Below are 24010 nucleotides of genomic sequence, written 5' to 3' on the forward strand. Positions count from 1 at the left end.
CCCATGGGAGTCTAATTAGCAAGGTTAGATCACATGGAATAAAGGGAGAACTAGCCATTTGGATACAGAACTGGCTCAAAGGTAGAAGACAGAGGGTGGTGGTGGAGGTTTGTTTTTCAGACTGGAGACCTGTGACCAGTGGAGTGCCACAAGGATCAGTGCTGGGTCCTCTATGTTTTGTCATTTACATAAATGATTTGGATGCAAACGCAAAAGGTACAGTTAGTAAGTTTGCAGATGACACCAAAATTGGAGGTGTAATGGACAGCGAAGAGGGTTACCTTAGATTACAACAGGATCTGGACCAGATGGGCCAATGGGCTGAGAAGTGGCAGATGGAGTTTAATTCAGTTAAATGCGAGGTGCTGCATTTTGGGAAAGCAAATCTTAGCAGGACTTATACACTTAATGGTAAGGTCCTAGGGAATGTTGCTGAACAAAGAGACCTTGGAGTGCAGGTTCATAGCTCCTTGAAATTGAGTCACAGGTAGATAGGGTAGTGAAGAAGGCGTTTGGTATGCTTTCCTTTATTGGTCAGAGTATTGAGTACAGGGATTGGAAGATCATGTGCGGCTGTACAGGACATTGGTTAGGCCACTTTCGGAATATTGCGTGCAGTTCTGGTCTCCTTCCTATCAGAAAGATATTGTGAAACTTGAAAGGGTTCAGAAAAGATTTACAAGGATGTTGCCAGGGTTGGAGGATTTGAGCTTTCGGGAGAGGCTGAACAGGCTGGGGCTGTTTTCCCTGGAGCGTCAGAGACTGAGGGGTGACTTTATAGAAGTTTACAAAATTATGAGGGGCATGGATAGGATAAATAGGAGATCGGAGAGTCCAGAACTAGAGGGCATAGGTTGAGGGTGAGAGGGGAATGATATAAAAGAGACCTGAGGGCAACTTTTTCACGCAGAGGGTGGTACGTATATGGAATGAGCTGCCAGAGGAAGTAGTGGAGGCTGGTACAATTGCAACATTTAAGAGGCATTTGGATGGGTATATGAATAGGATGTGTTTGGAGGGATATGGGCTGGGTGCTGGCAAGTGGGACTAGATTGGGTTGGGATATCTGGTCAGCATGGACGGGTTGGACCGAAGGGTCTGTTTCCATGCTGTACATCTCTATGACTTTATGACTAAGTTGTTCCTTTTTTTTAATAACTGGATTTTCTAATGGGAAATTTTGTGGACGTTCTTTGTTGTCTCACCCTTTTCTTTTGTTTGTTCTATTTCCCTCTTCGTCAGAAGTAGGGGTGGACATGAAGCCAGGGATGGGTGGCGCGCCCATCCTGACTTTGTCTTTTTTCTGTTGATTTAGGATCATCTCATTGGTTTTATTTTTCTGGCCTAAGGCTTGGGCACAGTCTGAATTTGAAGGAGCTGTGAAGGAGGGGATGGTAGGGTGAGTGCTCCCTATGGGCAGGGGGAAAAGAGTCTTCCATTCAAGATTTTATAGTTAGTTTTTGTAGCTTTTTGATAGTAATAGTTGTTTATAGTTATGATAGAGTAGTTTTTGTATATATAATTCTTCGAGTCTATGAGTCTTTATTTACTTGTTTTCGGCACTTTGTGAGCAGGGTTCTCCCTCTAAGGGGTTCAAGGGTCTCTGAAAGGGGATATGGCTAAGTATCTTATTAAGTGGTGCACCTGGAATATCAATGGAAGTCATTCACCCGTTAAAAGGAAAAAAGTGCTTTCTACCCTTAAGAGGGAAAGGGTTGATATCGCTTTGATGCAGGAAACCCATCTTAATGATGGAAAACACCTGAAATTACAACAGGGTGGTTATGACTGTGTATTCTTTTCATCCTTTACTACTAAAAGTAGGGGAGTGGCAGTACTTATCCAGAAAACTCTTCCATTCACATTATTAGAGCAGGTGAAAGATGTGATACTTAAAGCCCTGATACATGGGGAGGAATATAGCATTTTAAACTTCTACTTCTCCTCTGGCATATCCCCTCAAATTTTTTCTTTCTCTGAGTTGAGTGCTTTTGGAACACAGCACATTACTATGGGAGGGGGGGGAGTTTTCATTGTCTTTTGGATCCGACAGTGGACAGGATGCCTTGTGGGCCCCCAATATTTCTTCGCAGACCAAGCAGGTGGTTGACTTATGCGAGGAGTTGGGGCTGGTGGATATCTGGAGATGTCTTCACCCTACCAGCAGGGACTTCACCTTTTTTCCAAACCCACATAAATGTCACACGTTCCCTTGGACTGTTTTACAAACATGATGCACCACACAACAGACCATTTTTATAAGACATGGCAGCCCTACTGGAGCTATTTGAATATAGATTTGTCAGTTGTCTTAACTAGAGCGTTTGTTTAACCAGGATTGTTAGATTTGTCAAGCCCTGGGCCCTGGAGGGGGGTCCCCTGGGTTAATATGGGTAGATATACAATGCTCGTGTTCCTTTGTTTGGGAGCTTTGCGCTGAGCATAGCTGTTCTGTATTCTGTATTTTTTTTTTTGCTTTTCTTTTTTTTTGATTTATTAATTATTTACTTATTTCTTGGTGTTACTTTGCACAGTGTTCGGGTTTGTTTTGTATTATAGGGTAGGTTAGTAGTTAGTAGACAGTAGTTGTATGGTAATTTGTGTTTTTTTTATTATACTGATATTTGTTATTGATTGTATTTTTTCAATATTTTTATATGTTTGTGAAGTTAAAAAAATTTGCTAATAAATATATTTACAAAAAAAAAGTGTGTATCTAAATATTTCTAAAATGTTACCAACCTTACGGGCAGATGGTCCCAGATTCCCAAAACGTTTGGCATGACAAAATGTTTCTTCATATTTGTTCTAAACCTCCTGCTCCTTACCTCCTTATATTAATGCCCTCTTGTCACTGATCCGTCCACCAAAGGGAAGGGTTCCTTCCTGTCTACCCCTCATGATGTTATATATCTCAATCATGTCTCCCCTTAGTTTCATCTGCTCCAAGGAAAATAATCCCAGTCGGTCCAATCTCAGCTCATAAATAAAACTCTCTGGCACAGGGACAACATCCTGGTGAATCTTCTCTGCACCATCTCTAGTGCAATCAAAACCATCAGGTATTGTAAATCAGATCTGCGCGCAATACTCCAGCTGTGACCTTAACAACTTTTTGTATAATTAATTAAAAATAATTCTCCTATATGCCTTCTTGACTAATTTATCTACACATAACCTCCACACTATTTAGCACCTGCCAATTTTTGTATCATGTGTAAACTTACTGATCAATTCTCCCTGCATTCAAATCGAAATCATTTATATACAGTCCAAACAGCAAGACCCCAATACTGATCCCTACAAAACCCCACTAGTCAAAAGCTTTTAATCATAAAAACATCCCTCAACCAACACCCTCTGCTTTCCATCTCTCAGCCAATTCTGCATCCAATTAGCCAAACGTCCTTAGATCCCATTGAGTCTTACCTTCACTATGGGGACCTTATCAATAACCTTGCTGAAGTCCAAATGGATTCCATCGACTGCATTGCCCTCATCTACACACATGGTCATCTCTTTGAGAAAGTCAATCAAGTTGGTCAGACATGACCTTCCTGTAAAACCATGCTGATTGTTCTGAAGGAATCTCTGTCTCTCCAAGTGTAGATTAAATATCCTTCAGAATTACATCCAATAGTTTCCCCGTCACTGAGGTTAGTCTGACTGGCTTGTAACTTCTTGACTTATCCCTTGCTCTCTTCTTGAATAACGGTACCACATTGATTGTCCTTTAATCCTCTGGTACCTCTCCTGTGGCCAGAGAGGAATTGAAAATTATTGCCAGTACTCTTGTAGTTTCCTCCCTTGCCTTGTCCATCAGATTGGGATACATTTCATTTGGCCCCGGAGATTTATCTACTTTTCAGCCTGTCACACCACTTCGAGCCTCTTGTCTGTGCTAATTTCTTTAGTTATATTTCAGGCCTTCTCCCTGATGTCCATACTCTCACCTTCCTGCTCACTAGTGGACACCATCACATAATATTCACTTAGAGCCCACCCATCTCTTTGGCTCCACCACAAATTTCCACGTGAGCCTTAATGGGTTCTACTCTTTCCCGAGTTATCCTTTTACCCTTAATCTGCAAGGGTATTTTGCCATTTATTTTGCCTGTTATTGTTCCTTCATGCCCCTTTTTGCTCTCCTGAATTCCTTTTTAAGATTCCTCTTGTACATTCTATACTCCTCTAGAACTTCTGCTGTTTTGAGCCCTCAGTATTTGACGTAAGTCTCCTTTTTGTATCCCTGTATATCCCTTGATACTCAGGGTTCCCTGGATTTGCTGGTCTCACCCTTTATCTTTATTGGAGCATATTTGCCCTGTACTCTCCCTATTTCCTTCTTGACTGTGTTCTACTGCTGTGACACAAACTACCTGAAAGGATCTGCTCCCAGTGCATTCTGGTCAAATCATAACTGCCCTTATTAAAATTGGCCGCCTTCCTGTTCAGGAATTTGACTTCAGGTCAATCCTTGCCTTCTTCCAAAGCAACCTTGAATGCAGTGGAGTTGTGATCACTGCCTGCACAATGTTCCTTCACTGATATTCAAACACTTACCTGGAATCATTACCTAACACTAAGTGCAGGACTGTCCCCTCGCTTGGGGGCCTACTACGTACTGGCCTAAAAGACTCTCCTGGATACATAAGAATTCCGCTCCCCCTAAAACTTTCTAAACTAAGACTGTGCCAGATCTTGTTAGGGAAGTTGAAATCCACCACTATCACTACCCTATTGTTTTTATGTTTCTCTGAAATTTGGATTTGTACCTGCTGTTCTGTTCCTCTATGTTTGTTAGAGGGCGGATAGTACACTCTAGGCCAGGTCATTGCTCCTTTAGTTGTTTTAAGGTTCTACCCATATGGCTTTGTTTGAGGAGCCTCTAAGATGCCATGCCTTATTATTCCTGATCAATATTGCACTACTCTCTCCTCTCTAACCTCCTTCCTGGTCTCACCTGAACAGCCTGGAATATTGAGCTGTTAATCCTGCCCCTCTCTCAACCATCTCAGTGACAGCAATGTCGTCAGGTCCCTGTGTTTAAATTCAACTCATCTGCCTTGGTTGTCAGACTCTGGGCATTAAAATAAATCATATCCAATTTTGGCAAACTCCCTTGTACCTTTAAAAGACCGATCATTTCTATGCTTTCTTGATTCGCTTGCTGCCTCTCCTAATTTTGACTGTTCATCTCTTCCTGCTGAACCTTTTCTCTGGATCATACCCCACTCCTGTCAAGTTCATTTAAACCCTCCCCACCAGCACTAGCAAACCTCCCCACAAGGATGCTGGTCCCATTCCAATCAGGTTCATGTCACACTGCCCTCAAAAATGCTCGCAATATCCCAGAGATCTAAAGTTCTCTCTCTTGCACCATCTCTCCAGCCATTTATTCACCAGTTCTAAGCTTCTTTTTCTATACTCACTAGCATGTAGCACCAGAAGTTATCCAGAGATTTCTAGCTTTGGTTCCTGTTTGTAATTTGCTTCCTAGCTCCCTAAATTCTGCTTGCAGGACCTCATCCTTTTTTCTATCCATGTTGTTGGTATCAATATGTCAGAGGGAGGGAACTGCATTGCAAAATCTTCCATTCTCCCCTGAACCTCACAGAAATCATTAAAAACACTTTGTGGTTTCAGAGAGGCTTCCAGCAGTTTCTATGAATGCCTTGCAAAGAGCAGCTATATGTTAATTTCCACAGCAAATGCTTCAAACTGCCATTACAGGAATGACCAAAATTACCTTGAGTTCTAGATACATCAATTATGTTTACGAGGTTTGCGCAAATGTATGGTGACCTATTTCGAAAGCCCTCTGTAATAACATACTGGACACAAAGACAATTGGATGTTGTTTTCTGAGAGTTTCATTTGTGTTTAGCCCTGTTCTCACTGAAGAAAGGCTTCAGTGCTGGGTTCATGCTGGAAGCCAGTACTTCTCCTCCATTGGCCAGACACTTTCATTCTCTACTTCATTTTCAGCCACTTAGATAACTTCCCTGAGCTGTTCACCATTTTTCAGCTCTTCAAACAGTAACCGATCCCTTATGTACTGGGTCCCTCGGTGTGATAATGGTCAGCATGCCTGGATCTCCATACTTTGGTATTCTCTTCACTGCCAAATGTTCTTGCATGATGGGGGGACACTTTGCATAAAACAAGCACAGTCTCATATAAGAGCTTGGTTTTTACACACATAAAATGGCCACCAGCTCATGCACCTTCATTGTCAAACTCAAAGTTCTGGCTCACATCCTTCTGACAGAATCTCCCAAACATGTTCTACCTGATTTCACCAACTCCTTTCAGCTTTGAATTCTCACTTTTGCAAACAAATACCAAAATATGTGTGAAATTAAACACCATGCAGAACCACCAGTCTTTCTTTGAGCAAATTCTGCAATAGTCACAATCACAATCGAAGCTCCCAGTTTAGGAAATTTGTCCCCAAGAGTTAATGATAATGCAGATTCTGTCTAAACACCATTCACTTGCACTGTCGTCAAATGTCATAAAGGAGTGGGGACACAGCAGAGCTGGCTTTAAATGCAAACAGCAAAAAAAACCTTACAGAACTTTCTTTTATATGTACATCCCACAGACACTTTGAGAGCTTTGCAATTGTTGAATGTAGTTCAGTTGGGCTTATTTCAAGGACTAGCCTTTCTATCAGTATTTGAACAGTTTCTGCAATAGCCACCACCATCGTCAAATGTCCCAGTTTCAGAAGTTTGTTCCGAAGAGTTACTGGGAATACAGAATACAGTACGATTTTAACACGATCAAGACTTTTAAGCAGTTGAGTCCTGATGAAGGGCTTTTGCCCGAACGTCGATTTTCCTGCTCCTCGGATGCTGCCTGACCTGCTGTGTTTTTCCAGCACCACTCTGATCTAAAGACTGGATCTTCAGTCACAAGCGATCCCAATAGGTCCTGGTGTCTGTATGCTTGTTTGATGGACTTGCTGTTTCATGTAGCTTTGAATTAAACAGCCATTCTGTTGATTGTTAAATTCTGTTTCACATCTGCTGGGCTGGATGGCAGTATTAGTGCCTGCAATTATTTGGCGAAAGTTTTCCATCGTTGTGTAGTCAGTTACCTGGATGAATGGTGGCTTGTTGCTGAGATTGCTGTTCGAGTCCTGATCTGTTACACTGTCTTCTTCATTCTCTTGCAGCTGACAATCGATGGAAGTGTTGGTGACCTCTTCAATAATATGAAGACTTTCAAGATCCTCCATTAGAGGCGGATTTGTTTTGAGGCTTAATAACTCATTTTCCAACTGTGGCTGTTAATTCAAAAGAAAAAAATACTATGTATATTCATAGTGGCAATAATATTCCAAGACATGTTTTTATTGAGAATAGGAGAAACAGACAAGGTAGTATATTAATATTGGAGCTGAGAAGATGGAAGGGTGAGAGATTGAGATAGAGAAAGCAATGTGGTCTCAGAGTTAATGAAGAAGAGACAAAGGATAAGTACTGGTTATTTAAAAGTGAAATCTGTACCTATTGTATGGTTTGTATGTGTATTTCTTTTTCAGTTGACAACGTTAAATTATTTTCAAACCATAAACTCAAGGTTTCAGTCTAATATCAATACCAATAGTGAAGGAGTTGGATCAATTCCAGTTAGCTAAATATTAAATTTTCAGTTATATTGTAAAAGCAAATATGAACCACAGATTGCAGAGGAGTACAAAGTTACACTTATCAGCAAAATAACACTAGCCTTAAGTGAAATACAGGATCAAGATTAGAGTGGTGCTGGAAAAGCACAGTGGGTCAGGCAGCACTCGAGGAGCAGGAAAATCGACCTGAGCCTTGAGTGAAATACAGATAATATCTGTGAAAAATCTGTAGGAAAACAGTAGATAATGCAATATGTGTGTTGGCAGGTTTTGTGCAAAGCTTGGGGTTATTTGTAAATTATCAAAGCTAGCTTTACACTTCATGGTGGTAAGACTGGTTCCTCCTGTATTTGTATAAAATAAACAATTATTAACATGATTTCCTGAGGGCTCTTATAAATTTGTTGTAGCGTCCACTAACAAATGGTTCAATTAATTGTTCACTTCATGCAAAAATTCCAGTCATGCTACTCTGCTGTTTAGATCACCGTGGAAGCTAATCTCTTGCCACTGTTGTAAGTGATTGCGATAGAGTCCTGATTTGCACATTCAAAGTGCCTAATGCCTGTTTCAAATAGACACCATAGATACTTAGAAGTGAGGAGCTCCAATCTTTCAAAGGAGATGAGATCTGAGCTATCACACCGACAACAAAAAAGTCTCACCTGCACTAAATTTATTTTTTAGCACTAAAATATAAGGCATGTCAAGGACATATGTTTCCCCATTGAGTCAAAAAAATGCAGCAGAACAATTCGATGGGCTGTAAATTTTATTACTACAGGAACACAGGAGAATGGATGTCTTGCTGTAAATATACAAGGCTGAAAATGAGTTGCTGGAAAAGTGCAGCAGGTCTGGCAGCATCCAAAGAGCAGGAGAATCGACGTTTCGGGCATGAGCCCTTCTTCAGGAATGAACCCTTCTTCAGGGCTCATTCCTGAAGAAGGGCTCATGCCCGAAACGTCGATTCTTCTGCTCTTTGGATGCTGCCTGACCTGCTGTGCTTTTCCAGCAACACATTTTCAGCTTTGATCTTCAGCATCTGCAGTCCTCACTTTCTCCCTGTAAATATACAAGGCCTTGGTGAGACCACATCTGGAATATTGTGTGTAGTTTTGGTCTCCTTATCTGAAGAAGGATATTCTTGCAAAGAGGGAGTGCAGCAAGGGTATACCAGACCGATTCCTAGGATGGCAAGACTGCTGTATAAGGAGAGATTTAATTGCTTAGTATTATATTCACTAGTACTTAGAAGAATGAGGGGGGATCTTGCAGAAACCTATAAAATTCTAACAGGACTAGACAGGGTCGATGCAGGAAGGATGTACCTGTTGGCAAGGGAGTTCTGAACCTGGAGTCTTAGTCTAAGAATTCTGGGTAAACCATTTAGGACTGAGACAAGGGGAAGTTTCTTCACCCAGGAAGTGTTCAGCCTATGGAATTGGCTACTACAGAAATTGTCAAGGCCAAAAATTATATAATTTTAAGGAGTTGGGTATAGAGCTTGGGTGCAAAGGGATCAAAGGATGCAGGTTTTCACGAATCAGAGAAATATAAAAAGTCTTCCTGTCACAGTAGAAGATCAGAAGTGCATTAATGTTTTCTGAAAACACTATTTTTGAGGGAGCTGTTTTATTGAAATTTTTAACATTTAATTATCTTTTTGTGTGGTTATGTACACTTTTCTACTGATATATATATATATCCATGTTTGAATAAGACAGTAAAGTGGTGTAATAAAAAATTCAGAAAAAGCTTTGAGATGCAGAGCAGGGTCAGGCATCTTTTTTATAGAATCTGTATAGCATGGAAGCACACCATTCAGTGCATCGAGTCCATATTGATCTTCTGAAGACCATCCCACACAGACCCATCCTATCATCTTGCATTTCCCATGGCTAATCTACACATCCCTGAACATTATGGGGCATTTTAGTATAGCCAGTTCACCAAACTGCACATCTTTGAGCAGGGGAGAACATGTAAACTTGGCACAAATAGTTGCCCAAAGCTGGAATCAAACCCAGGTCTCTAGTGTTGTGAGGTAACAGTGCTAACCACTGAGCCACTGTGCTACCTTTCTCCAGACTTAAACAGGTAATGGGATAACATCTTGTAAAGGTGAGAACCAGTGAGAGTTCAGAATTGCTTCAGGAAACTGGCTACGTTATGTGCCAATCAGGAGCTTAACAGACCAGCTCTGCGTTTTCCCCCAGGATAAAGGATCCCAGGATTATAAATCTCACTGAGTTCACTGAGTTGCCAACCAGTAGAAGTTCTATTGAAGAGCAAGTGGCTATTGCCTGTTTAATACACATCCAAGGCCTAGAATGCACAGAATCCTAAACCAGAGGTGAGTGGTAGCGGGAGGTGGGCTGAAGGGGAGGGCCCAACAGCAAGGACGCGAAGGGGAAAGGGGAGGGACTTGCCTCTCAGCAGTTCCCTCACCTTCCTCAATGCCAAGTCCCCTCTTCTTCCCAATATCGTTTCCCTCATTCAGGTTCTTTAAACAAGAGATTGCTCTTGGTGCCTGCAAAGCAGCCAAACCACGATTTCTTTAATTTGCTCCTTTAATGGTGTCATTTTTCTTTGGTAACAGTACTTCAAAAACATCTAACCATCTCTTCCCATTCATTGATTGATAGACACAATGGTTTGAGATCAAATAGAGCATCTTTTGTCCTCCCAATCTCAGAGTACTGTGTTGTTTGCGCAAATGTGGCAATTATAAATATGTGGCTGATTTTTGAGCTGCAATATGTCTCAGCATAGTAGATGTTCCATTTATCTGAGACTAACTGGCAGTCTTAAAATACCATAACAACATAGTGCCTTTCATGTGATTTCACAATAAAGCTTAGGAGTATCACCAGCATTAGCAAGTACATTTCACATGGCAGAATCCTTTTCCTCACAGATCAATGATAATGTATCTCATGAAGATTTTTATTAGGTGGCACATTTATTCCCTGAAGGAATGTAAAATATTAACACTGATATTGAATGGAGGACATTATATAATAAAAACCCAGTGAGTGGCAATAAAAATAAAATGACGCAGAAACCATTTACATACCAGCAAGGAATCTTTTCCTATAATCCGGATTACATAACTGTTTCCAGGGTTCGGTATACTTGGCCAAAATATTTCCTTTATTCTAAAATTAGAGTAATTTGCAATGTTAATTTTAATTTTACAATGGCTATAAATAAACAGATTTTTAAAACATCTTTCATGGGATGTGGGCATCGCTGACTAGACCATTACCATCCCTAGTTATTGAATTAGATTACTTACAGTGTGGAAACAGGCCCTTCGGCCCAACAAGTCCACACTGACCCGCCGAAGCGCAACCCACCCATACCCCTACATTTACCCCTTACCTAACTCTACGGGCAATTTAGCATGGCCAATTCACCTGACCCGCACATCTTTGGACTGTGGGAGGAAACCGGAGCACCCGGAGGAAACCCACGCAGACACGGGGAGAACGTGCAAACTCCACATAGTCAGTCGCCTGAGTCGGGAATTGAACCCGGTCTCAGGCGCTGTGAGACAGTAGTGTTAACCACTGTGCCGCGACAAGGAGGACAACTGAGTTGCTTTCTGGGCCCACTGTGTGCCATGTGATGTTGGTAGACCCACAGCCCTCTTCAGTAAGAGGTTCCAGGATTTTGAACATGGTGACAGTGAAGGAACAATGATATAGTCATAGAGTCACACAGCACGGAAACGGACCTTCAGCCCAACCAGTCCATAATCCCAAACTAAACTAGTCCCATCTGCCTGCTCCTGGTCCTGGTCCATACTCCTCTAAACCTTTCCTTTTCATGATCCATCCAAAGGTCTTTTAAGTGTTGATGTGGAGGAGTCGGTGTTGGACTGGGGGGGACAAAGTTAGAAATCACACAAAACCAGGCTATAGCCCAACAGGTTTATTTGGAAGCACAGCTTTCCGAGCTCGGCTCCCAGCCATCTGATGAAGGAGCAGTGCTCCGAAAGCTAGTGCTTCCAAATAAACCCTTTGGACTATAACCTGGTGTTGTATGATTTCTAACTTTTAAACATTGTAATTGTACCCACATCCACCACTTCTTCAGGAAGTTCATTCCACATTTGAACTATCCTCTGTGTAAAAATATTTGTCTCTTATGACTTCTCGCCTCTCACCTTGCCCCCTGCTCTTGAAAGTCCCCATCATGGGGAAAAGATAACTACCATCAACTCTATCTATTCCTCTCATTATTTTACAGACTTCCAACAAGTCACTTCTCAACATCCTATGCTCCAGTGAAAAAAGGTCCCAGCCTATCCAGCCTTTCTTTATAACTCAAGCCTTCTATACCCATCAAATCCTGGTATATCTCTTCTGAACCCTCTCCGGCTTGATAATATCCTTTTTTTCAAGTCAGAATGGTGTATGGCGCCAGGGGGAGTTTGTAGGTGGTGGCTGTTTCCTTTCTTCTTCTGGGTGGTGAAGCTCATGAATTTTGGAAGGCGCTGTTGAAGGATCCTTGGTGAATTGCTGCTGTGTATCTTATAAATGGTGCACACTGACACCACTATTCATAGGTGGTGAAGGGAATAAAGCTTAGGGGGTTGGAAAAGGCACCAATCAAGCAGGTTATTTGTATAATCTGCCACTGTTTAGATGAATTTTGTGAGGCCACTTTACTTCTATTTTGCACCACTTGGATAAAGCAGTACTAGTATCAGCTGCAACCTACCCTTGTCCTAGCTAGTCTCCTACACCTATATAAAAAGCCTTGTGAATTTCCTTCATCCTGTCATTTCATGGATCCTTTTAGCCCTCCTAATTCCTTTTTTAAGTTCTTTCTTTCATTATATTCTTCAAGGGCTCTGCCTGTCTTCAGTTTCCTAAACCTTATGTATATTTCTTTCAGACTAAGGTCATCAATTCTCTTGTCATTCAATGTTCTTGAATCTTGCCATTCTTATCCTTCACTTTCACAGGTACATGCTAGTCCTGAGCTCTAATCAACTGGCCTTCAAAAGATTCCTACGTGCCACATGTGGATTCATCTTCAAATTGCCACCCCAAATCTGTATTCCCCAGCTCCTGCCGAACTTTGTGGTAGCCTTCTCACAATTTAGTTCTTTCACCTGAAGACTACTGTTATTCTTATCCATAAGTATCTTAAAACTTACAGAATTATAGTCACTGTTCCTGAAATTCTGATCATCTGGCTGGCCTAATTCCCCAACACCAGGTCTAATATGGCCCCTTCCGGAGTTGGACCTGTTACATATTGCTTCGAAAAAACCATCTGGGACACACTGAACAAGGCCTGTCCAATCCAAGTCCCCGGAACTAAGTGAGCCCCAATCAATATTTGGGGAGATGAAAATGACCCACCACAGCAACCCTGCTATTTTCACATTTTCAATAAACTGTCCACATATCTGATGCTCTAACACCCATGGCTTATGGGAGGTCTATAGTACCATCCCATTAATGTAATTGCACTCTTTCTATTCTGAGCTTAACACAGATCACCTCCCTGGATGAGCCGGCAAGCTGTCCTCCCTCAGTATAGCTGCCATATTCTCCTTATACAGAAATATAACTCCCTCACTTCCTTTACATTCCTCTCTCTTGCATCTGAAATATCTAAATCCCTACTTTTAAGCTGCCAGTTTTGTTCCTCTTGTAACCAAGTTAACTTGATCTTACCACATGCTGTAGTTTTCATCAGGGAACATCTTTAAGTTTTATCTATGTCAGCTGGTAAGTTCCATTCAGTCTAAGCCACGTTGTTAATTAATGACAAAAACATTTGGTGCATAGTGTCATCAGTTAAGACCATAAGACGTAGGAGCAGAAACAGGCCATTCAGCCCATCATGTTTGTTCTGCCATTATAAGAGATCATAGTTGATCTGGTAATCATCAAATCCACTGTCCCGCCTTTCTCCCCCCCATAACCCTGACCCACTCAGTCTTGAATATACACAATGAACTAACTCAACAGTCCTTTGGCTGAGGCAGACTCAGGATCTGCCTCCTCACCCCGAAGGTGGAAGGAAATGGAAGCCACCATTGACAGGTGGTTCGCATGTCGAATGAACTTCGAGGAAATGGCAGATGCAGGTACAATTACAGCATTTAAAAGACATTTGGATAAGTACATGGATAGGAAATTTTGGAGTGATCTTGGTCAGAAACAGGCAGGTAGGACTAGTTTAGTTTGGGATTATGGTCAGCACGGACTGGTTGGACCAAAGGGCCTGTTTCCGTGCTGTTTGACTATGACTCTATGACAAAACTGGCCAATGAAACAGCTCAGGAGGAAGGATTAGCCAACAACAACCAAAGCCTCCTTTCAGGAGCAGCATGAATGAATGAACTACTACAATGTGCAACTGCAAAAGATTTTTCTCCCCTTTGTTCCACAGTTTGTGCAGGTAACATTAATGATTATACTCTCAGCATCAGATTGACTCAGTGGCAGGCTGATCCCCATTGATTCAAAACATTACGTTCAGATCTATTCAGGACTTGACAGCAGCATTGAAGTTGACACTTCAGAGTTGAATTCCAGTTGTGTGCTGTGCAATTGGAGGAGCCAAGTTTCAGATGAGATATTATGCAAAGCTCTGGCTGCCTGATCTAATGGATCCAGAAAGATTCTATCACACTTTTTTGAAGAAGAAAAGGGAGGATATATAAATGCTTCCAATCAAACTGTTCAGGCATGTTATGACAGATGTGAACAGCTGGATCTTCTAACCTAGAGATAGGGATAGTAGCACTACCCCACAAGAGGGATAGAGAGAGGATGTCTCCATAATAGTGTTTATTCAACCCAATTTAACCAGATGAAAAGGGCCAATTGCAATTTGCTACATGCCAACCAACACCCAATTATTAATATTGGCAACTGTGAAAGTGATACTTTGGGAGGGACTATGGTGTCTCTGACTGACATGGGGATCTGAGCTGAAAATGTGTTGCTGGTTAAAGCACAGCAGGTTAGGCAGCATCCAAGGAACAGGAAATTCGACGTTTCGGGCCAGAGCCCTTCATCAGGAAACATGGGGATCTGAAAGGAGCTCCAAAAATGTATATTGTTTCACTGAGTGAGTTCTCTTCAAAAATAATTTTGATCTTCTTATCCCCAATGACCTGCCAAGTTTCTAAGACCATTCCGATTCATTATAATCAGTATAGTGCAAAGCAATGCGTAATATCATGCTGGAAAAAATGAAGCACTTTAAAAGTTTAATTTTCATAAAATTTCTCACCTTCTAAAGAGGAATAAACATCGCCATGTCACCAGAAACACAAAAATGATTATTGTAATGCTGATACCAACAGCTATTGCTTTAATTTCACCATCGTCTGTTGTTTAAAAAGAAAACAAAACAATTAGGGAGGGTTCTATCAGAAATCGCTTCCAGGTATTTACAGAACATCAATGAATTATTTACGTTATTTGAATCTACCTAAATTTGACTGAGCTGTGAAGTGTGCAGATTAATGGAGTTTACAAATAGGACCTCCTTAAATATTGTAATGGGATGTGAGTGTGATTGGCAAAAACCAACTACAACATTTATCGCCTGTCTCTAATTGCCCTTGAACTGAATGGCGTGCTACATCATTCTAGATCAGCATTTACATATCAGTCACACTACAGTATATCTGCTGTCATAAGTAGACCAGACAAGATAAAGATGGCAGAATTTCTTCCCTAAACGACATCAGTGAATCGGATGGGGTTTTAAAAGAATTACTGATTGCTTCCTGGTCACCATCTCTGAGGCTGGCTTTAACTTGCAGATTTCATTAAGTTAAATTCCATCATTGCCATGGTGAGTGTAAAACCATGTGCCCAGATCCTCTGGATTACTATCCTAGTGACATTACCATGGAATCAGCATTTCCCTTTTCCTCACATTAGAAATAACTGAAATAATGAATGGAAAGTGTTAAAGCATTTAGTGAAATAGTTTGTAGACATATAGCAGCTTACTGTATTCATTAATATTTATTATATGTAGCATTAATATCAATTGCTTATTAAGTGCCATTCTTTCAAGAGATCCTTTTTTTTGTTTTTTAACTTTGGTTGTGAATTTTCTAAAAGGTTGTGTAGAATTACTTCTGAATTACCCAAATTACACCCCCCCCCCCCCCGCCCCCACACACACAAACACACCCCACCTTACCCCAAGACCACAACACATTATTGGGATGAAGAGCAGTGGCACGGTGGCACAGTGGTTAGCACTGCTGTCTCACAGTGCCAGAGACCCAGGTTCAATTCCCGCCCCAGGGACTGTCTGAGTGGAGTTTGCACATTCTCCCCGTGTCTGTGTGGGTTCCCTCTGGGTGCTTCTCCTTGTGTCTGTGTGGCACCCCCCCTCTGGGTGCATCGGTTTCCTCCCACTGTCCAAAAATGTGCAGGTTAGGTGAATTGGCCATGCTGAATTGCCTGTAGTGTTAGGTGAAGGGGTAAATGTAGGCGCATGGGTTGCGCTTCAGTGGGTCGGTGTGGACTTGTTGGGCCGAAGTGTCTGTTTCCACACTGTAAGTAATATAATTATTCACTGATTTACTCTGAATTTCAAAGAAGGTTTGAAAAAGTCAGGCCAATATCCATTACAGTTGAGATGAATGAGGGGTGATCTTATTGAAATTTATAGATCTGAAAGAGATTAGAGACAGTGGACACTGGAAGGATGTTTCCTCTTACAATGGAGACTAGAACTACAGGACGTGGTTTAAAAATGAAAGGACTCTTTTTAAAGCAGAAATAGGGAGAATAAGTTTTCTTGCAGAGGATCGTTAGATCTTGGAAATCTCTACTTTAGAAGGTGGAGGCTGGATCTTTACATTTTATTCAAGCCTGAGTTAGATTTTTGACTGACAAAGAAGTCAAGGATTATTTGAAAGGGAAATGTAATGCTACCTCCAGCATCAGGTCACGACAGTGAAAAAAGGCAGTGAGCAAGGGAACTTGAGCAATTGTACCAAGACCTCCACCAGGAAGCAGTGATGATGAAGGAAGGCAAGGTAAGTTGAATGGACATCCTCTTGGGGAAAAAAGAACATTGTTGGGGGAAGGAGGGCTCCCGGAAGAACTCTTCAACCCAATATAAGCCACAAGTTTTATTCCATGTAAATACCCATTGTTTAACTTTAATTTCTGTTCCTGTTTTTAATAATGTAATGCCAGTGGAATAAAGAATCCATGCATCATGATCTTTTGGGCTTCTATGTGTTCTAATTGCATGTTACCTTATGATAAGTAATTGGGAAAATAAATTTGTTGTAACTGATATCTTAAAGTGCTGCATTCATAAACCTTAAAACAGCATTTATTAAAATTACTGTATTCTTTTGTGTCAAAGGACACTGCTTTGCTTCTGATTCCTTCTCCTGCTTTCGTATATCCTGAGATTTGTACAGTGTAGAGAGTCTTTCGCAACAGTCCTGTGAGCATGTAAAACGTTGTAGAAGAGTTCACTGAAATGGCTGCAAAGTACAAAATGACAACAGATTAGCAAGACAACAGCGTAGAAAGGCCTAAGTCACTGCACTGCTGGTGGTAAGGCTGATTGAGTCTTTAACCCATCAGCTCTGCCTATTGCTTACATCATCCCAAATTCTAGGGACATGACATGATCTTATAGTTCATAGGTGCCCTGATCATCTTTTGAATATCAGAGTTACTGCTCTGTTGAAGGGTGGCATGCAATGTCAGACGAGCTAAACTGGCCGAGTTTTTACAGCTTCACTTTAGTTGCCTGACCTTTAAATGTAATTAATGCCTCTTCAATCAATCACTATTATAAAGTGACATTTTGGTCCCCAGCAACACCACCTGGAATCACCCAAAGTAAAAATGGAATTGGTGAAACAAGCGGAAATCTGTTCCTGTAGTCCGGCCTCTCACAGTGATATCAAGATGGCGGGAGAAGCCAATAAAAGCATCTAGCTCATTCAGAAATCGGCATCAAGATCAGAAATGGGCTGTACCACAGAGAAGAGGTTTCCATCCCAAATTCCTCCACTTTCCTCTGCCCAGATTACATGAATCTGTGCCTAAGAATCAGAGCAAATTTCAGGTTAAATTATTATTTACCAATTGCCTTCACTGTTAAATCTTATTCGATGATCTTCCCATACCATAAAATATTCCCTGACAGTTTTGACTTTATTGTGTGGATTAAATACTTAAAACACATGAATACCAAGAGTTCAGTGCATTAAAGGTATGAATTCGTATGAAGTTTCAATTGAAACTTATTTTAATCTTACGTGAATATGTGTTTCCGACAGCAGACTTGATCACACAATAGAAAATCTTGTAACCTTGAAGAAAACCTTGGCATTCATCTTCAGGTATTGGATTCCATCTTATCATTGCAGAGGTTTTGGAAATATTGGTGACAGTAATATTACTGGGACCAATTCTTGGTGCTTGAATCAAAAGAAAATTCAAATGTACACCTATTTAGAATTCTTGTTTCTTTTAAATACATGAATGTCAAGTTATAATAGAAATACGCAGAGATTTGATTCAACATACTTCCTTCCAATGTGTAAACATCAACCACCCCAATGGTTTTCTCTGTATTGTTCATGGGAATCTTTTTTGTCTTGCTGTGTAACATTATTCTGTAGCGTTGCTTCGGCTTAAAGGTATCTGCTTCGTAGAAAACAGTTTCATGTCATGAAGAGTCAGCAATTTCAAAAAAAATCAAATAACAGATTAAAAATGCAAGAGCTTGGTAGAATAGAGGCTTCCTCTTTTAGGGATATGAGCCAAGTGCTGGTTAGATTAGATTGGGATATCTGGTCGGCATGGACAAGTTGGACCGAAGGGTCTGTTTCTGTGATGTATATCTCTATGACTCTATATGATGGATTGTTAATCTTAGTCTGGCAATCAATAAAAAGTGCCAAATACAGGCACTTTCACCACAGTGGGCAATAGGGTTGGAGTTGGAGGATTAGAAGTGTTAGGTTATTGTTAAAGACTATCCACAATGAAGACTCCATAAATAGGTTATTGCCATTCTTAATTTATCTTCAAATACAGCATCTGTTATGTCAAAAGCACATCATGTTAGCTGGCACTGAAGGAGTAAGGCAAGTTAATGTTTTGGCTCAAACCAAGCATGATCCTTTCACATCACTAGAGCTTTTCCCCTTGAAATAAATCCACGGAGGCTGGTATCCCATCACCACGTCACCCCTTATTTACATGTGGAGAGTCCTTGATCCTGATCCAGCTTCCTCAGAGCCAGCTCTCAGAGTGAGCAGAACCCTTTACACTCCTGTTTTTAATTTTTTTTTAAAATTACCCCCACACTACCGCCTAACTGTGGAAGTACTTATTTTTTCCCCAGCACTCAAGTTGTGTGCAGGTGTGAGACACAGTGAAAACACTTCTGTTTATTTTTTTTTTGCTCAAATTTTTATTTCTATACAAACATGAAACTTTTCATAACTAGCCTTCAGCTTGTTAGACAACTTTGGCCACAATGCCATCATTCTTAGCCAGCCACAAGATACAATCATCTGATTCGCCCATTCTGCGGATAACTCCACAGATAGCATAGGTTTTATGCTGACCATTAAATCTTCCTGTTACTTTGTCAACCTCAGCAATGTTGATTTGAATGGAAGCATGGTCCTTTGCAGCAATAATTCTGCTGCTTGCAGAGCATTTACATGGAACGTAAAGATCAACAAATTCACCAGCATCGTTCTGCATGTTGGTTTTTTACAAATTGTGATTTTCTTCAGAGGCTGGATTTTAATTCAGCTATTACGCAGAGATCCACCGCTCAGAATGGCGGCCGCCGAAAAGGCAACACTTCTGTTTATATCTGTCAGCCAGGGCTCCCTGATTGGACCAGGTTAACAGCTCTGTTAACCAATATTCTATCAGGTCCACCTGGCTGACCTCATTACGATCACTACACACATCAGTTGGTTTTTGTTTTTTCAACCTTTGTATTTTTTTTATCCCTTAACATGGAGAGCACAGGGCAGAATTTCAACACTGGCCTGATGTAAAACAGAAATATAATTTTAGCCAGGCTGATTTTCTTTTGAATGAGGTGTAGAACGTGCTTTCTGACCTGTTATGTTTGAATGCTCCAGAGACAGAATTCAACTCCTTTTAATTACATCCACCAGAAGATAAATCATTTCCTTGTCCTGATTAATCTAACATGGTTTTGGTGTGACAGAATGGCTTCCAGCAGGTCAGGGTTTAGGATTTGTTAGCCCTCGGTATGAGATAGTGGCTATCTGTGAGGAACTCAGTAATCCTCAAATCCTCAGTCACTTAGCAGGAGCTGATGGCTGCTCTTAGCTTCTTGTGTTGCTGAAATTCCCCGAACACTTGGTGGAAAAATGATAAATAATGCAGATATTTCTCTGATGCTGTGAAATGGAAGCCAAGAATCATGATAGGAAACTTAAATGTGAATAATATTCAGATTTTAAATGTCAGCTTGGAGCAGCTAGAGTTCACAGGAGGAAGTGTTAATCTGCCATTTCAGAAGAATAGGAATAAGTCATCTCCATATGGAATGCCTGGCACAAAGCACATTATCACTAAGACAATTTATTTTTGCCTCTGTTGTATCATCTGACTCTGCTCCTGCCACATCCCGCCCGCTGCAGACTTAATTATTCCAATGCACTCCCAGCCCACTCCCAGGTTCTCTCCCTCAGATGTTTGAGCTTATCGAAGCTCTGCAGCGATTGTCTTGCCTTACACCAGTCCCAATCACCCATCTCCCCTGTGTTCGCTGATTCACAATGGCTTCTGGTTAAGCAGCACCTTGATATTAAGATCTTCATCCTTTCAAATCCCTATGTGGTCGCAACCCTTTCTATCTCTGTGATCACCTTCAGCCACACAACCTTTCAGATCTTTGTATCCCTCTAATTCAGGTAACTGTGCGCACCTAAGTATAATCATTGGTGGCCATGCCTTCACCTGTTGATATCCAGTCCCTGGAATTTGTTCCTGTCCCTCCCTTTCCTTTACAGAGATGCTCCTTCAAACCTGCATCTTGATGAAGCTTTATGTCCTTTGTCCCAATATGTGGCTTGGTGTCAAATTTACATTGGTAATTTAACTGTCAACGATGAACCATTTATTGAATGAATAATTAAATTATGAATAATACAGTAAAGGACAGTGAAAATCTTCAATAGTCACTGTGAGCTGCTGCTATTTTGAATAGTTTAAGAATAAAAAGAGTAAAAGGAGCAAACTGAAAGACAGCCCTCCATCATCTCGCTGCTGCTTGCACTAGATCCACCAATGTGGGAGTCACCATCCTTTAAGCACCATCTCTTCACCAATGGACCCACCTCCAGTTCGATTCAGTCCCATGCTGAACACTTGCCCTGCAACCAGAAGTCCTGGCTGCTTCATCAATGACTTTCCCTCCATCATAAGGTCAAATTGGGGGATGTTCTCCAATGATTGCACAAGTCACCATTCGCAATTCCTCAGATACTGAAGCAGTCAATGTTTAAATGCAAGAAAACCTGGGCAATTTCTGACTCCCCGAAACCTTTCCACCATCTACAAAGCACAAGTCAGGAGTACAATGGAATAGTCCCCACTTGCCTGGATGAGTGAAACCCCAACAACACTCAAGAAGTTTGATACCATCCAGGCCAAAGCAGCCTGCTTAATTGATACAACTTCCACAAGCATCCACTCCCTTCACCATTGACGCCCAGTAGCAGCAATGTGTACTATTCACAAGATGTACTACAGAAATTCCCCAAAGATTCTTAGACAGCACCTTCCAAATCCATGACTACTTCCATCGAGAAGGACAAGGGCAGCTGATACATGGGAACATCACCACCTTCAAGTTGCCCTCCAAGCCACTCACCATCCTGACTTGGAAATGTATCACTGTTCCTTCACTGTTGCTAGGTCAAAATCCTGGAATTCCCTCCCTAATGGCACTGTGGGTCAACCTCCAGTACATGGACTGCAACAGTTCAAGAAAGCAGCTCATTACCATGGATAGGATTTATCCTAGGATCCTCTGGGAAGCCAGGGTGGAGATTGCTGAGCCTTTGGCATTGATCTTTAAATTGTCATTGTCTACAGAAACAGTGCCAGAAGATTGGAGGATAGAAATTGGTATGACAGGTCGGCGCAACATCGAGGGCCAAAGGGCCTGTACTGCGCTGTAATGTTCTATGTTCTATGTTCTCATGAGCAACTATGGACAAGCAATAAAGCTGGCCAGCCCAGCGATGCTCACATCCCACAAATGAATTTAAAAGTGAATCTATTTTCCCTTGAAGCTCAGAGGCATTACCATAGCCAACACCCATACTATTAACATTCTGCTAGTTGCCATTGATTGAAACGGAACTGAATCTGCCATGTAAATACTTTGGCTACAAGAACAAGTCAGAGGTTCTGTGACAAGACACTCATCTCTTGTCTGTCCAAAACCTGTTCATAAGTCAGGAATCTGTTGCAATACTCTCCACTTGCCAGGCGGAGCGTACCTTCTATACCTCTCAAGAGTCCCATAATCCACGAGAGAGCAGCCATGTTGATTAACACATCCGCCACATTTAACATGGAATTCTTCCATCACTAATGCACAGTTGTGTGTACCATAGACTGCGAATACTGTCAACAAGAACACATATCCCCACAGATGTATCATCGGGAAACAGAAGCCAGTCTCAAAGGTGGCATGGTCAGATGTAGAAGCTCTGGCTATGGTAATGCCTTTGAGCTTCAAGGGAAAATAGATTCATTTTTAAATTCATTTGTGGGATGTGGGAAGGGCTCCTTTGCTTGAAGCATCACACCCAGAGAGGACTAAGTGCAGCCTTCTCAATAAAGATGGTGACCATTAACCTATTAACTCTGGGAACATCTCCAATTGGCATGATTGTAAGTTCCTTTTCAGGATTTGTTGCTCATCCAACATGTTTATGAAGTCTATGTGCCTAGTCTCTGCTGCCATCTCTGCCTCCCTCTTATTCCCAGCTCCCTTGACTCCAGCCTGGAGACATCAGAACTGCTTCCTGCAGCCCAGCTGATGTCACTTGCTTTGGCAGCACAGCTGTTATGGATAATCACTCCACTAAGGCATACAGGACAAACTTCAGCAATTTTCACCAGTACTTTCCAAAGCTGTAAACTCTGCCGCCTATACAAACAAAGGCATGGTCTCCTTCAGGCCACAGACTATCCTGACTTGGAAATGTACTTTCCATCTCTGGTGTTGGATTAAAATCCTAGAACTCTCTCTCTAACAACACTCAAGATTTACTTACACAAAGGGACAAGTAAATAGCTCACCACCTCCTTTGCAAGGGAATTCAGGATGAGCATGAAGGTGTAATAAACAATTTTATAACCTTTGCTTCTTTAAGGGAATGTATGTCTATCACTGCACATGATTCACTGAATGTGGCCAGGTGAGTTAATATCAAAGAACAATTCAGTAAGGAACAGGCCCTTTGGCCCACCCAGCTTGTGCCAATGCATGATGACTTTCCTAAACTAAAAACCTATTGCCTCCAAGTGGCCCATATCCCTCTATTCACTATCTGCTGCTAAGAGAACATATAGGATCCTTGGGTTTATAAATAAAGGCACAGTGTATAAAAGTAAGGAAGTGATGCTACCCCTCCACAAATCATTGGTCAGACCACATTTGGAATATTACATTCAGTTCTGGGCACCTTATTTAAGGTAGAATCTTAAAGCCATGGAGAGAGTGTAGAGGTGATGTACTAGAATTATACCAGGAATGAGGGATTTTAGATACAAGTAAAAATTAGAGAAATTGGGTTTATTATCCTTGGAGCAGAGAAGACTAAGAGGTGACCTTATTTGATAGGTTAAAGAAGGACATTTTGTTTCCACTAGTTGGTATGTCAGTAACTATTCATCCCAATTTCAAGGTTGTCAGCAAGAGAGCTAGGAATGACATCAGGAGAAACTTCTTTACTCAGAGCTGTTAGGATTTGGAATGTGCTGCCTGGGAGAATGGTGGAGACAGTTTCTACACAAGGTTTCAAAAGAGATTTGGGGGAGATATACTTGAAAGTGATTTATTTAGAGGGCTATAGAGATTGGACTAGAGAATGGGACTATCTGGGGAGCTCTTTTGAGAGCCAGTACAGATACGATGTGTGAAATGGCCTCCTTCTGCAGTGTAAAATTCTATGAATCTATAACTTTGACCGTTAACATGAGCAGCAAGATTTTGTCTTTTGGGTTGCGGCCTTGAAGTCAAGATTAATGGGGGTTCAGACCCTACACTGTATAGGGAACAGTCACTAATAGTGGATTTGCCTGAACTGGATTTCTAATG

At 41.3% G+C, this 24010-nt stretch overlaps 2 protein-coding genes across 3 annotated transcripts in view; both read right to left on the minus strand.

Moving 5' to 3' along the window:
• Positions 1-5842: 5842 nt before the first annotated feature.
• LOC132827020 (interleukin-31 receptor subunit alpha-like) overlaps positions 5843-24010 on the minus strand; it is a 94924-nt gene continuing 76756 nt past the window's right edge. Inside the window, exons 10-15 of one of the 2 annotated variants that reach the window (XM_060843403.1) lie at positions 18202-18318; positions 17931-18092; positions 17001-17144; positions 14909-15005; positions 10719-10800; positions 5843-7294 (exon numbers count right to left, since the gene is read on the minus strand). In XM_060843403.1, the coding sequence (XP_060699386.1) occupies positions 6914-7294; positions 10719-10800; positions 14909-15005; positions 17001-17144; positions 17931-18092; positions 18202-18318 (983 nt within the window). In that variant the 3' untranslated portion in view covers positions 5843-6913. Of the gene's footprint in view, positions 7295-10718; positions 10801-14908; positions 15006-17000; positions 17145-17930; positions 18093-18201; positions 18322-24010 lie in introns of both variants that reach the window. The other variant, XM_060843393.1, reaches the window with a different exon arrangement.
• On the minus strand, positions 19076-19484 carry LOC132827016 (small ribosomal subunit protein eS21-like). The gene has a single exon (XM_060843378.1). The coding sequence runs from the start codon at positions 19390-19392 to the stop codon at positions 19141-19143; it is 252 nt and encodes an 83-aa protein (XP_060699361.1). The 5' UTR covers positions 19393-19484; the 3' UTR covers positions 19076-19140.

The sequence above is a fragment of the Hemiscyllium ocellatum genome, chromosome 2 (genome assembly GCF_020745735.1).
Source record: "Hemiscyllium ocellatum isolate sHemOce1 chromosome 2, sHemOce1.pat.X.cur, whole genome shotgun sequence".
Lineage (NCBI taxonomy): Eukaryota > Metazoa > Chordata > Chondrichthyes > Orectolobiformes > Hemiscylliidae > Hemiscyllium > Hemiscyllium ocellatum.